The sequence below is a fragment of the Henckelia pumila genome, chromosome 4 (assembly GCF_033568475.1).
Source record: "Henckelia pumila isolate YLH828 chromosome 4, ASM3356847v2, whole genome shotgun sequence".
In the NCBI taxonomy this organism is placed as follows: Eukaryota; Viridiplantae; Streptophyta; class Magnoliopsida; order Lamiales; family Gesneriaceae; genus Henckelia; species Henckelia pumila.
The window spans coordinates 106201218-106216340 of NC_133123.1; the positions used below are offsets into that span (position 1 = coordinate 106201218).

At 34.4% G+C, this 15123-nt stretch overlaps 1 protein-coding gene across 3 annotated transcripts; it reads right to left on the reverse strand.

The window, feature by feature from the left end:
- Positions 1 to 1315: 1315 nt before the first annotated feature.
- LOC140863156 (homeobox-leucine zipper protein HDG5) lies at positions 1316 to 7853 on the reverse strand. 3 transcript variants are annotated; one of them, XM_073266359.1, is made up of 12 exons: positions 7721 to 7853; positions 6943 to 7186; positions 6668 to 6843; positions 6332 to 6449; positions 5081 to 5269; positions 3943 to 4416; positions 3560 to 3661; positions 3213 to 3425; positions 2938 to 3106; positions 2510 to 2778; positions 2320 to 2415; positions 1316 to 2231 (listed from the first exon to the last, which is right to left on the reverse strand). In XM_073266359.1, the coding sequence occupies exons 2-12, from the start codon at positions 7087 to 7089 to the stop codon at positions 1716 to 1718; spliced, it is 2469 nt and encodes an 822-aa protein (XP_073122460.1). In that variant the 5' UTR covers positions 7090 to 7186; positions 7721 to 7853; the 3' UTR covers positions 1316 to 1715. The 3 variants fall into 3 exon arrangements, with proteins under 3 accessions (XP_073122460.1, XP_073122459.1, XP_073122461.1); XM_073266358.1 differs by having other exon boundaries at positions 7608 to 7833; XM_073266360.1 differs by having other exon boundaries at positions 7731 to 7829.
- Between the last annotated feature and the right edge of the window lie 7270 nt (positions 7854 to 15123).

A 15123-nucleotide genomic window follows, 5' to 3' on the forward strand; every position in this document is an offset into this window, starting at 1 on the left:
TATTAACAAACTAGAATTATTTGTGATAACTGATTCAACAATTAAAATTTGACCATATGTTTCACTATTTTTCAACATAATAATCTGACGCTTATATCATGGTTTTTCTTACCACCGACCAATCGAGCATCAATTAAACAATGGAGACTTTGGCATCAAATAAGGAGTACAATTTATTTTATTGAGAAATTGAAAAAAATGGATTGAATTTTTCAAAAACCAATATGAAAGAGGTGAACCTAGAAAACATAATGATAGATTAATTTAATTATTTAATGTGGGATATATGATGCTTAAATTTCAATAAATGGGGGAAAAAAATCAGTGGTCTCCCTACACATTGTGTCAAATGACAACATTAATTACTGTACCAATATTTGACTTCTTCCCTTGAAGATATTCTAGCTTGAAGGTGGGAAGGTTCTTAATTGCACGTCAGACTTTATATAACTGCTACGGAATTGACTTTTTTTTTAAGTGAAGAATTAACTTTATTATATGTATCTGTATAAAAATAAATATAAATAAATAAACGCGTCCAATAATATTTTATTGTAAGTGTAAAGAAATAACACTCTTAATAAGGAACAATTAATACAATTTTGATCTTGGAAGGTTGTCTGAAATTATAGTAGATGACTAAACTTGCGAAAAATTGAAGATGTGTGATACTCGATTTGAACCAAAATCAGACTGAAAGGAAAAACATAGAGCAAAACTTCCCAATTAATAATGACGACACAGTGTAAAATAAATAAATTTTAGTCAATAATATTTTTAATAATGAAAAAGAAATTAATCAAAAGAAAATTGAGATAAAATCACCGAATAAGATGTTTAGCATTAAAAAATAATCATATTCCATAAGGAAAAAGAAATAATTTTCATAATTTTAAAATTTTATAAATACTTTTAATTAACTTCAAAATAAAATTTTCAATTGATAAAGCGTGATTTAAATTATTTATTTTTTATAAAATGATATTATATATTCAACTGTTTAATTAAAAATCAGTAATTGAGTCACTCAAAAAAAAAAAAAACTGTAGTTGAGATCGAGTTTGTAGCACAATTGGTCTCACCTTTCTGTCAAATGACGGTGACTCGAGTTCAGGAAGTCCTTCCCATTTTTTAATAATAAAAAAAATCTGAAATTAATTTTAATTTCTTACAAAAACATTACTTATAAAACATGAAAATATTATGGTCCTGATAGCCGGCGTTACCGGGAAAAAAATGTTCACTAGACAAACGCTTCGAAGGAAGTAAATAACTTTGGGAAACAGCCGAAAACAAGAACGATGGATATATGAGCTATGAATAAATACGAGTCATTTAGCATCAAAGTAACATTCAAAAAAGGAAAGCATTAATTAGTAGTTCATGATGCAGATGAATGAGCTATGAAGTCAATACCCGAACCCCATCACCCTTGCAACATATATATATATATATATATATATATATATATTGTTGCAAGGATAACACATATATATGATCTGGTGCGCTCTTGACTCCCTAATTCATATCCCACAACTTAACTTAGTTAACACAATGCAATGCACTACTTCAAAACGTTTTCGTTTATTTACGATACGTGCAAACCTTTTTGTCTTTAATAAAAAAAAAATGGGCCTTTCCCAATTACCGCAACCTCCCCTTCTTGCAAACTTGTTTTACCTAGGCCTGGGAAAGATAAGGGAGGTGTGAGGTAATTACGAAGTGGACTCGGGGGACTTTTGCTTGACGGCTATGGCTGGAGGAGCATCCATGTTTGTTGCCAAAACACTGCCGGCATTTTCGCCAAAGTTACTTATACTGTTTCCATTTCCATTGCTCAGGGTATCGTTGATCTGTTGAACCGCGTTGCATAAATGGTGATTGATGGCGGTCACACTGGAGAGATTGAGCTTGGCACTTGGTATAGTGCTTGCAAGAACTTGAAGTCCAACGGTGAGTAGACATCCTGGATTGGGGAGTTGTTCGGTTTCCGACGAAGCTTGTTTCGTGTTAGATTTGTTTGTGATAGGATCTTGTTCGATGATGTGGTCCATTGGGGTTATGATGAATCCCAATGGGAGTAGAGGGATGCAGGATGGGTCCTGATCCCCGCTCATCACTAGTTGGACCGCTTCAACGTCGATTGTCGTGTACACTACCATGCTGCCTGAGTCATCTGAGCAGCTCTCTTGTAGCACCAGTTCTACGCTTTGGGACGAGTTGCTAGCAACCTGCGACAGTGAATTGCATGACTTTCAACTTTACTTCATTATTCGCTAAAGGTCCAGAAATTCACGGCCTAGCTAGCCTTTTACTTACATTGATACGGAGAAGAGAGATGCAATTTCCGGGATGAGAGCCATTTGCGATATGAGCAACCTCATGTAATGAATTGCCATTTGAAAGAACTTCAAGCTGTGAAGAATTACACAGGTTATTATTTCAAAAATTTCAGATCACATTAAGGGAACAAATTAATATCCATGTTTTCATGCGCAACAATTAAAACCTGTGCTCTACGACGTTCATCCCTCAAGAAATCAAACACTTGATTGTGTTGATATGGCAACCAAGTAGTCGAAACGGCGCTAAGAATCAAGCCGTTTGGCTGGCCAGGGTCAACCACTTTTCTTGTGGTGATTCTGACCGTGTCATCTGCAGAATCTGATAGGGCTGTCCAAGATTGTCCACAAGAAGTACTTATGTTCAGACAAAATGTTCGGATCATCCTCTGAGCCAAATTCATCAAATTTTTTCGAGCGTTGGTAGATGGGATCGCTGTAATTATAGATAGCATAAAAAAAAAATATACCAAGAATCAAACCAAATGAAACTAAGAGATGTTCCATTGACCACACTTGTTAGAGCTGAACATGTGAAGGGATTTCCAAAAAAAAAAAGGATTTTATCAAGTCTGAATTTGAAATTTTGGTTTACCTCCAAGATCAGATATATTTCTAGCCATCAGGCTAGCGAGCCTTTCACATTGTCTCTGCAAAACTGCCAACCAGCGATGCGCTCCAAACGCGGTACCACTACCAACCTGATGGTTGAAAACTTGATGGATTGGACCATCCTCAATCTCAGCATGTTCAACCCATGTCACCTAAAATATTTCACATGGAAAAGGGTCTTTTAAAAAAATAGTCGTTTTTTTTTGGATAAAAGAATCAAGAATCTGTGGTCAATATTGAACTTAATTAGGGATTCACCCTTGAGTATCCATTAGGCATGTCTTGGATGATGCAGCCAGATGGACGTTTCTTGTAGTAAGGAAACGAGGGTGGATAGCTGTTGTGGAAGCCATCTAACGGGAAATCAACGATTGCCCAAGTTCCTTCCTCGGCATTATGTTGGCAATATCGAAGAAAATGAGTCTCTCTTGTGGGAATCAATGGGGAAAGAACTTGCACTTCTGCATACATCTGGTATGAAGTAGAAATTGGAGAAACTTAAACAACTATAATGTGTATATATATACATAAATGCGACCTTTTTGTGTAGCTATGGATATTGTGTGAATGAAGAGACCTAAGATATATCTTGAGAAATTACTCACCAAATGAAGAGAACCACTTGCATGTCCAGAAACACCTGAATGTACTACTTGAAGTGTTTTAGCTCTTGAAATGATTGAAGGGAATAGCTCCATCCATTTGTTCTGGGATTGGAAACTCAAGATTAAAACGTTTTGCGCGTTATGAAAGAAATAAGCATGGCCAGATGATCCGCAAAAATTATCCAAAATAAGAAAAGCTTTAATTGCAATTGCCTCCATATAAAATATATAATCTCATATGATTCATATTTGGATATTATAATATAAAAGAAATATTAAACGTTATCAAGCGAGAGGAACATACCTCTGCTCGTCCTTATGACAAAACCATATTAAAAATAACTTGACAGTATTCAATAAAAACAACAATTTTCAGTACTTACAGCATCCAAGAATGCGTCAACAAGCGTGATGCTATTCATTATCACGACTCCATTGTCCCGAGTTGCTTCAATCCTAAATTCGTTACAATGCTGTTTCAGGTTTCCGGACCAAGAAAACATTCTTGCATACTCTTCAAGATTCAGCACTTCTTTGGCCGTCTCCGTTGCTCGAATCCAGAGTGGTTCACCTGTGTGACACATTTTCACCAGTTCATCCATACACGATATAGCCAATTCCACTGCCAAAGATTTCTCCTCTTCCATGATCAAAGCGTTTCCAGAGAAATGCGAACTCTCGGGGATGAAAGGTAGAGGAATCATATCAGAAGGGCAGTTGGGCATATGTTCTTGATCAAACTTTCTTGGATATGCACTTATTTCCAAGTCCAATGAAGATGGGAGGAGAGGACCTGGTCCCAGTGACTGTAAAGGTCGGCCGGTGCATTGCGACACGAGGCAGCAAACCCTCTCAAACTGCAAATATGTTGTAATATATCACCAGGGAAATGCTAGCTAGCTAGAAAGAAAGAAACTTCATGTCCAAATTTCGTGTATATTTATTTGACCTTATAATTATAAGCACTTTGAGATACAATTTGTTTGACATACATGCATATTCATGGCTCAAAAGAAAGACAAAGAAATCACTTGTGTCTTTTTATCTTTGGCACTTCATGGCTATCAATTAATTATTTTCTTGCAAATCTCTCAACTAAAATATGAAATTCTTGCGATCGCCATGTCAAAACTTTTAGTTTTTAAACAAAATGCATAAAATATTTGGATTTTTTAAATTCGAGAAGACTATCCGTACCCATCTTCTTCGCTAGGTCACTTATATTGCTATAGACCATGCACGTCTACATTACTTGATTGAAACGTTGCCATATACCACAGGGGCTAAATTAATACACGTAACCTATCAAAAATAATTCCGATCGATCGATCCGTACGTATATATATAGTGCTGATAATGCTTACATTTAAAATCTTTAAAACAAATGCATTTTACTTCTAATAATATCAACACACACAACTATGTAAAAAGGAACACCTTATAAAGATTAGATAATCATGATATTAAATTTTATTTTATCAAATATATGTAGATAGATATATATATTAAATAAATGATCACCTCCTCCTTGAGCCTGGCGTTTTCGATCCTAAGCTGCTGTTCATCGTACCCCATCTCCCCTAACATTGCCGGACCTCCACAATTCGGGCACACGATATTCCTCAGGGCGGCTTGCAAGCGGTAATTTTCATTTTTCAAGTTCTCATTTTCTGCCCTAAGGACCACATTATCTTGCCTGTCTTGTTGAGCCTACATGCATTAATTAATTAAACTTATTAGTGTAAATTAAACCCATTATTAAAATTAAAATATTTTTTAACTACAACAAAAGAATATATATTATATTCCCTAAATATAGAAATCAAAATTGTTTAAGTAAACTGTAACCCTAAAAGCCAATGAATTAATAATGCTGCATTAAAGTCTTGCAAAGGTGATGCAGCAGGTAGGGTTGACTGCGCACCCCACTGCGTATATTAATGGCAATGCAGACCTTGAAAGCAACCCTAAGTTAATGTGGATGCTCCCTTCTACTGTGCGCAGTGTGTGATGGGGTGGGTAGGTGCGTAGGATACGAATTACAGTTTCTGGTTAGGGCTTTGGTTTTTGACCTTATATGAAGTTAATGAAGGGAAGGACCCCCTCTTTGGAATTCGTGTTTCCTATATATATTTTATGCACTGTACGTTGTATTATTCAAATAACCCTTCATTCTTGTCCACAGCTGGAAAATTAAATTAAATTACATATTTACGGATTTATTATAAATTATCATCTTGAAAGTGAAATATCTGTTCATTTTTTTTTAAAAAAAAAAAAAATTTCTCCATCTGTATCTCTCTCCTCTATATGAAATCAGATCTCTTCAAAAAAACAATTAATAAATTCATCCTTCATATTATTTTAAAATCCAATATATATATATGTATGATCATTATTTGTAATAAATAAATTAAAATCCAAAAAAAAGTTAATTGTAGGAAAAAAAAAATGTATGCATCATAGGAATTCATGCCTGTTACTTAAAACAATATGTGTTAAAAGCCAATTGGTTTTATTTAATTTCTTCCGACTTTTCTAAGGATTTTCCTATGTACGTGTATGGATTAAGTAATTAAACTAGAATGCAAAAAGTTACTTTAAGGAACCAAAATCTTTTGGGAGAACGAAAATTAAATCCCGATAGAGGGATGAGCTAAAGAGTAAATAGGTAGAGAACTCCAACGCTAACATTTCTGGAAATTTTAAATATATGTATATATAAAAATTAATAATTTTTTTTGTTTTTGGTTTTGTTAAGCATATGTATACCTTCATCTGGGTCCGACGATTTTGAAACCAGAACTTGACTTGTCTGGGTTTAAGGCCAAGTTCTTGACTTAGTTTAAGCCTTTGTTTGTCATCTGGGTGTGGACATTCCTTAAACAACCTGCGGATACATTACAATATATTCATATATTCAACCGAGAGAATATTTATATGTTATACAGTTATAGACAACGTAATTAGCATGGCCTTCAATTGTTGCGTGTTTTGCTCCAACTATACATGTCTAATTTGGGAGACATGCATCATAGATTATATTTGGCCAAGAACTTTATATATATATATATATTTTTTAAAAAAAACAGTGGACCGGAGCCTTACCCTTCCATTTCTTGGATCTGCCGGGCAGTGTGGCGGTGGTAGCGTTTCTTCTTCGCCGGCTGCGGCTGCTGCTGCTCCGCCTCCTGTTCGTTCCCGGAAAACCCTTCGATACGTTCGCTTCCAGAGCCACTCTCCATGATCTCCTCTTTGCTCTTAGCCATCCCATTTTCTTCTTTCTGTTTAATTTCGATCCCCAAAGAAAAAAAATAAAAATGGTGTGCATGCAGATTTATTAATTACATAAAAAAAGAATAATTTAAAAAAAATTTGCTCACAGGGATTATAGGCGAAAAGATGTTGAAAGGGTTGATGTTGGACATGAAATTAAAGTTAGGGTTCTGGAGAGATGAAGAGTAGATGGAACTGTCTGAAGGAATTGTGTTCCCTCCCATGGACGACAGCACTTGACAATCTCCAAACATGGTTTTAATTTAAATTTCTCAAACTCTTTTTTTTTTTTTTTTATTAGGGTTTTGGCAGCAGCTCTTCTGATCTTAATTCACTCTATTTCATCCCAACCTGCATTCAAAAAAATAACTGAAAAAATCAAAGACAAGTAATTAGAAGAACAACCAAAAACTCTGCTTTTATGTTTGCTAATTACACCACTAGAAAGAAAAATTACAGACCAACATCAAGAAATCACTTGACGGATATTTACTTACTTTCGAGCATATATAAAACTCAACAGAATCTTAATTTAAAAGCCACAGCCGATCACACTGAATAAAAGCTAAAAAAAAAACTAAGAAAACATAAGGGTCTTTGAGGGTCACATTCAAGAGGACTCATATCATTAATTAATTATCTACCCTTTTTCGGAAGGGGCAAAAAAAAAATTAAAACCCATCAAATCAAAATCTTGTTCAAAAGATATGATATAGATCAAAGCGAACAGAAGCAAAAACAAAAAAAAAAGTGAGAAAGATGAATTTTTTACCCTTCTCAAAGAGAAATCAGAAACCGGGCAAGAACATAAGAACACTGATGCTGGATCCATATGGAAATTTATATCTATACGCAAAAATTTGAATAACGAGTGATAGTAAATACCCTCTCCCACCATTAAATATTTGTCGGTTGTGCTTTTAAAGGTTGTTCTTCGTCGTCTCCATTTCTTCTTCTTCTTCTTATTCTTTATATTTCCATCACACACAAAAACCTCTCTGTGTACTGTAAATTTAGCCGTAAGTTTGCAATAATATGAGTGAAATTTTCACAGGGCGTGGTAAATGTGGGGCCTTGACTGCGCTTTCTCACAATGAAAACCGATCGGACGCGGGGTTTTCTGTACACGTGGCGCGATCTCCGTGGACGAGTCTCCATGGAAGTCAAACGTTTTTATTACTCCACTTGAAACGCTTTCCTCTTTTAATTTTTATTCTTTTGTTTCGACTGTTACATACATTTCTAACATCTTATTTCATTTTACCTTGCTAAGGATTTTCTACGTCTTTAGTTCGAACTTCAAATTTATAATTACGCTTTTAATTTAATAATATTTTAAGATTTTCGGTCAGGGCGAACCTAGAATTTTGGTTCCGGGGATCTGGATTTTGCATTAAAAAATTTATGCATAAAAAAAATTGACAAGTCAAGTTACAAATTTCAGTTTCAAATGTTAATCTTTTATTTTCTTGGTTTTTATGTTTTAAAATTTAGGAAAAATAATTTTTTTGGTCCATTAACTTGTCTATGTTTTGGTTTTGGTCCATTAACTTTTTCGATTTGGGTTTTGGTACACTAACTTTGCATTTTCAGTGTTTTTTGGTCCAACTGCATACGTGTCAACTCTGATTGGTCCAAAATGATAACGTGGACCAATCAGAAGCTGACACATATGCAGTTCGACCAAAAAACACTGAAAATGCAAAGTTAGTGTACCAAAACCAACATCGAAAAAGCTAATGGACCAAAACCCAAAAGGGGTAAAGTTACTGGACCAAAAAACTTATTTTCCCTAAAATTTATATATATATATTTTTGAATCCAAACCTTATTAATATTAGTAATAGTACAAAAAAATTAAATCATAATCGGTAATATTATTATTAATTAAATTTATTGAAAACATTTTATTATATTTTAATAATTAAATTAAATTTTGTTTTTTTAAAAAAAGTGTGTAAAAATTTTATAAATGATTGCATATTTATTTTTTGATTGCGGGAACGTGAAGAATAAAATATTTATATTATTTTCATAAGATAAGGTATAATTTTTTAAATTTAATTAATGTTTTTTTTAAATTTAATTAATGTTCATAAGACCAATACAATTAGAATATTATTTATATATATTAATAGTTATTCATTTAACCAATTTAAATTTGACACGATTTATTTTATAAGAAACTAATTTATTATTGTTTTTATAATATATAGTCATTATTAGAGCAATTAAATAGCTCGATTTTAATTTATATTAAAATACAAAATTTTATAATATGCAATTTTTTCATAAAAATTGAGAAGTCTTAAATACAAACAAATTAAGTCCAATATAAAACTTAGATAGTGGGATAGCAAAAATTTTATAAACAAAAAGGAGTGGTAAATTTAAGTGGATAATAATATACATAAATTGCTCAAAATACATAATTTTTTACATAGAGTTATATATATATATATATATATATATATATATATATATATATACACCAGTACTGGGCTGAAGCCCGGTCTAGCCCCCCACATACGTCCGCCCCTGTTTTCGATTAAATAATACTATCGTAGTGTTTGGTATAACTTTTAGGAAGCACTTCTTAGTTTTTCCTTAATAAAATTTTAAAATTTTAAAAACTGACAAGTGCTTTCTAGAAGCTTTACCAAACATTACCTATCTCCGTCTCAGCTATACATGCATGTCACGTTTTCTTTTTTTGTTTATATCAAATATATAGATTTATATTATATTTAGTAATATTTTTTTTACTCTTTTACTAATATATATATATATATATATATATATATATATATATATATATATATCAACTATATATTGAAAAATGTACTATCATTTTGTGAATTGATCAAATAAGGTTATAAGAATAGGATTTTGTGTATAAATTTATTTTTCAATGGTTTTCCTTAATCAATGTGCAAAAAAAAAAAACTTATATAATCAAGACCCTGTATGTACTAGTATTAATTATTTAGTACTGAGTATATAATTTTTGTGTAAAATAAATTATCTCCCGAATTTTTGGGCGAAAAATTACTAAAGTTTTAACATTATAATTATTGTAAATGTTTTGATTAAATTTTTGTAATCTTGATACTGAAACTAAAATCGGATGCTAACGCGCTTTATACGGTCAACCATAATTTGACTGTTTTTCCTATTTTAACTACTTAATTAGTTAATTAATTCATTGTATTTTCGTGATTAATCTTGGTTTAATTCACCTTTAATCTAAAATTTTAGAATAATGTTTGCTAATGGTACGTGATTGTTTTTGCATGCTAGTTGTAGTTCTATATATAACAAATTTGCGTTTTGAAACTAATATAATCAATGCTAGATATATAAAGGTTGTTCTTAATGGTAATGCCCCAAAAAATAATAGACTAAAATAGAAATATGAAATCAGCATAAAAATAAAAAAGAATGACAAGTAAAATAATATAATTATGCACCCTATTTTAGAATAAAAATGTCAACATGAAAAGGAGATGAAGATGTGCCCATTCTAGGAACAACCATTACCAAGGTCGCAATAATCTCCCTAATTCATCCTAGAAATATATATAGTATGGCCATATTAAAGTATGATTTTTTTTTTTTTTTTGAGTTGGGGGAGAAGATTGTCATATTTGGGTCTCAAACTCGAGACCTCATTCCATACTAAGAATATTTGGTGTCAGATGAGCTATACGTTATTAGCGGCTACATTAAAGTATAATATTACATATTTATCATTTGTTTCATAGTACAGAGTAGATACATTTTTGCTTATGAACTTACATATTTTTTTATCATGTTGTCAGTTAATTCATGATTTTAGTCTATTAAATTAATATTAATTTCACTTTTTCTTAAAAAATAGTTATTTTAAATTATATTAATGCTTAAATAACATCGGACAAATTAACAATATTATATGTGACAACCTTATCAATATTTTTTATATCAGATCTTACCGATGTCACATACATCATCACTTTTCCTACATCATTTCGTCACTCCGAAGAAAATAAATTAAAATTGAAAAAAAGTGCAAATTAAAATATTAGTACCATGAATTCAATAAACAATAACAAAAAAATTGAAACATATATATATAAGTTATAGTGTAACACAACCAAGAGTATAATTTTCTTCACGAATTATTTACGAGACAAAAGTGTGAAATTATGTTCACCCATATTTAATTTTATGATGGCTGAATAAATAATTTAAACTAGAAACCGTCGCACGTGATTTTTTCGTGCTCGATAATTTAATTTTTGAAAAAAATGTAAAAATTCATCACGCTGCAGATTCTCACATATGAGTTTTGAGATAAAGTAAAGAGAATTTTTTAAAATTTGTGTTGATAATTTAATAAAAATTGATAAATGATGAAATTTGAAAAAGAAAATAGCGAGAAAAGAAGATAACGATTTTAGAGAAAAGTAAGGATAATTTAGTCATAAAATATCTAACATAAAAGATATGTGTATTAAATTTAGAGGTAAAATATCAGTTACTGAGAAAGCTGTTGAGAATCCACAAGTTGAGATAGAGGCTGTTGGAAGTCAAACAGTTGAGATTGAAAAGGTAGTGGAGAGGCAGTCTGTAGTAGCCCGGTTCTATTTTACAAGATTAAGTGATTTTAAACATGTTAGAAAATGACTTATAATTTTAAAAGTGTCCAAAAATGTTTAAGTAGTCATTATTTGGTGAAAATAAGTGGAAAATCAGATCCGGAATGTCCGAAAATGGTAGGGTAGGTCCCGGGGGTCCAAAAATGAGTTCGAAAGGACCAAAACAGTTCGGATCACACGGACCAGTACGGACCCTCCGAACCACTTCGGGCCCTCCGAACCCAGTTCGGGCCCTCCGAACTCAACAGAGCCCAGGTGTCTAAATGGCTCGGACAAATGGCAGTTCGGGCCGTCCGAACCCAGTTCGGGCCGTCCAAACCCAGTTCGGACCGTCCAAACTCTGCCTATAAATAGGCCCTCCGAATTTCAGAATTTTCACACCAAATTTCATTTCTCTCTCGGTTCTTAGGCTTTTCTAGGGGTTTTGGGGTGTTTCCAGCCTTCCTAGGCTTGGTCCGAAGATTGGCCAGGTGCTCCGGGGTTGCGGCAGAGCGATGCCCAAGTTCTGGGGCAGTCGTCATCAGCGGGCTGACGACGGACGCAAGTATAGCTTTACCTCCTTATAGTAAATAGGAAGAATGTTATAGAGTAGTTAAGGATTTTACAATAAGATTATAATGCATGAGTACTTTGCATTGTAGTGCGGATTATAGGCTTGAACATAGTGCTGGTCTAGCTTGCCCACTTTATGAGGTACAGAAGTATTATTCGAGGTATCCAGATTGAGTATGCATGTATTATGTGTTTGCATGGATTATGTGATTGCATGTTTTATACCTTTATATATATCATGTCATGACTGTATGTTGCACACATGAGCATATTGAGCCTGTATCCTTGCGATATCCGGTATTTGGATATTTATCCTGTCAGTAGATGGTTGGACACAGGGACACGTGTTAGGTCACCAAAATCAGTTGGACACGGATCTCGTGTTAGGTAACTGATATTTGGTTGGACACGTGTACTTGTGTTAGGTCACCATCAGGGCTTATGAGTATGTTGGTCAACTCTTGTAGCGATGGCTCAGCGTGGCACATACCAGGACCCAAATTTGTTCTTGATCAGATATTCTTGACCTCGTTTCTTGGTACACAGTTCACTTGCATACATGCACATATAATACCGTATACTCATGCTCTCGTACTGAGTTTTTCATGCTCACGTCCCGTACTTGTTGTATCTAGACACCCTATTCCATGGGGCAGGTCTGCGGCTGGATGAGGCAGGTAATTCCAGGAGAGCTTAGGCGATTTATGACCAGCAAGGATATCTATCAAGGCTTTTGTATCTGATACATTTGGGTTAATTCATTTGGGCATTCGATTTGGTTGTATCTTTATTTAGGGATTTATTTATGCTTTTCCGCTGTTAATTCTGATGATTTATTATTTAAGTTAAATGCAGGCTTAAGCTTCTGATTAGTAGGTGATTACGGTGCGGGTCACTACATTTATGGTATCAGAGCATGCATAGTAATCTTGGGATCTAGATTTTTGGAATTGGGTTTAACATTTTGATCATCGTATAGATGGCGGGACTTGGTGACGAAAGTATCCATAGTAGCATGGGTGGATGCTGGGGCGATCAGGATGATCAAGAGCATCGTCGGGTCGTCATCACCATCGCCATGATGATCATAGGCATTTTAGTATGCATAGATATTTGCATAACAAGGGGTTAGAGTTGTGCTGGTGATCAGCTCTAGGCTTTCTCCTGAAACGATTCAGAAAGTTAGTGATTTGACATAGTGTCTGAGATGACTCAGTGTTAGGGTCATTGGTTATTGATGATGGATTTTCATCATAGATTCAGTGATAGATTATCCCAGGTGCTGAGGACTATGCAGGATTGTTCAAGACGGGATAGGAAGCGCAACCTACGCCGGTGTTTTCTGGGAAGTTTATTCCAGATAGGCTATTGGGGGAGGCTACCTCAGTCTTGATATTTTGCACAGTTATAGCAAGGGATATAATTACCAAAAAGAAATGTTCTTATGAATTTGATATTGGTACTGGATTAGTGCCAAGAGATTTGAACGCTATTGTCTGACTTTATCACAGATACAGATTTTAGTTTTCGTTGTCAGAATAGTCTTGTAAAGAATTCCTTGACAAGTGTACATTCTGGATGGATAGTTTTCGCAGGTGGTACTGGGGGAGAACAAGAAAATTCGATCAGTATTGTCTGGCCTTATCAGAGTTGCAGATAGTGATCGGGGACATGATCAGCATGATGATTTGAGTTTCTTATTAAGTGATTGTAAGACTTATTTGGGTGGTTTCCATTATTTCTCTGAAAGTCTTTTGTACTTCAGACAGGTTATTGGAAAGTTACCCCAGTCTAGAGACCATGATGTTACTAGTAATTATTTGGATTCAGTGAGGTCTAGTAAAATGATATGAGAGAATAAAGAACTTGTTGTTCTTATTCAGGTCCATATCGGTACTTAAGATGTATTTCGAGGACGAAATTATCTTAAGTGGGGAAGAATGTAGTAGCCCGATTTTATTTTACAAGATTAAGTAATTTTAAACATGTTAGAAATTGACTTATAATTTTAAAAGTGTCAAAACATGTTTAAGGAGTCATTATTTGGTGAAAATAAGTGGAAAATCAGATCCGAAACGTCCGAAAATGGAAGGATAGGTCCCGGGGGTCCAAAAATGAGTTCGGAAGGACCAAAACAGTTCGAATCACATGGACCAGTTCGGGCCCTCCGAACCACTTTGACCGTCCGAACCCAGTTCGGGACGTCCATACTCAATAGAGCCCAGGTGTCTAAATGGCTCGGACAAGTGGCAGTTCGGACCGTCCGAACTCCACCTATAAATAGGCCCTCCGAATTTCAGAATTTTCACACCAAATTTCATTTATCTCTCGGTTCTTAGGCTTTTCAAGGGGTTTTGGGGTGTTTCCAGCCTTCCTAGGCTTGGTCCGGAGGTTGGCCAGGTGCTCCGGGGTTGCGGCGGAGCGGTGCCCAAGTTCTGGGGCAGTCGTCATCAGCGGGCTGATGACAGACGTATGTATAGCTCTGCCTCCTTATAGTAAATAGGGAGAATTCTGTAGAGTAGTTAAGGCTTTTAGAATAAGATTATAATGCATGAGTACTTTGCATTGTAGTGCGGATTATAGGCTTGGACATAGTGCTGGTCTAGCTTGCCTACTTTATGAGGTACGAAAGTATTATTCGAGATATCCAGATTGAGTATGCATGTATTATGTGTTTGCATGGATTATGTGATTGCATGTTTTATATATCTTTATATATATAGCATGTCACGACTATATGTTGCATACATGAGCATATTGAGCATGTATCCTTGCGATATCCAGTATTTGGATATTTATCCTGTCAGTAGATGGTTGGACACAGGGACACGTGTTAGGTCACCAAAATCAGTTGGACACGGATCTCGTGTTAGGTCACTGATATTTGGTTGGACACGTGTACTTGTGTTAGGTCACCATCCGGGCTTCTGAGTATGTTGGTCACCTCCTGTAGCGATGGCTCAGTGTGGCACATACCAGGACCCAAATTTGTTCTTGATCAGATATTCTTGACATCGTGTCTTGGTACACAGTTCACTTGCATACATGCACATATAATACCGTATACTCATACTCTCGTACTGAGCTTTTCATGCT

What these genes read in the sequence shown, in the direction of transcription:
- LOC140863156 (XM_073266359.1), bottom strand. Translation starts at nt 7,089, where the DNA reads ATGTTTGGAGATTGTCAAGTGCTGTCGTCCATGGGAGGGAACACAATT. An exon ending in TTGACGCATTCTTGGATGCT is followed by an intron (nt 3,662 to 3,942) that starts GTAAGTACTGAA and finishes TTCCAATCCCAG; the next exon opens with AACAAATGGATGGAGCTATT. An exon ending in AAATATATCTGATCTTGGAG is followed by an intron (nt 2,779 to 2,937) that starts GTAAACCAAAAT and finishes CTATAATTACAG; the next exon opens with CGATCCCATCTACCAACGCT.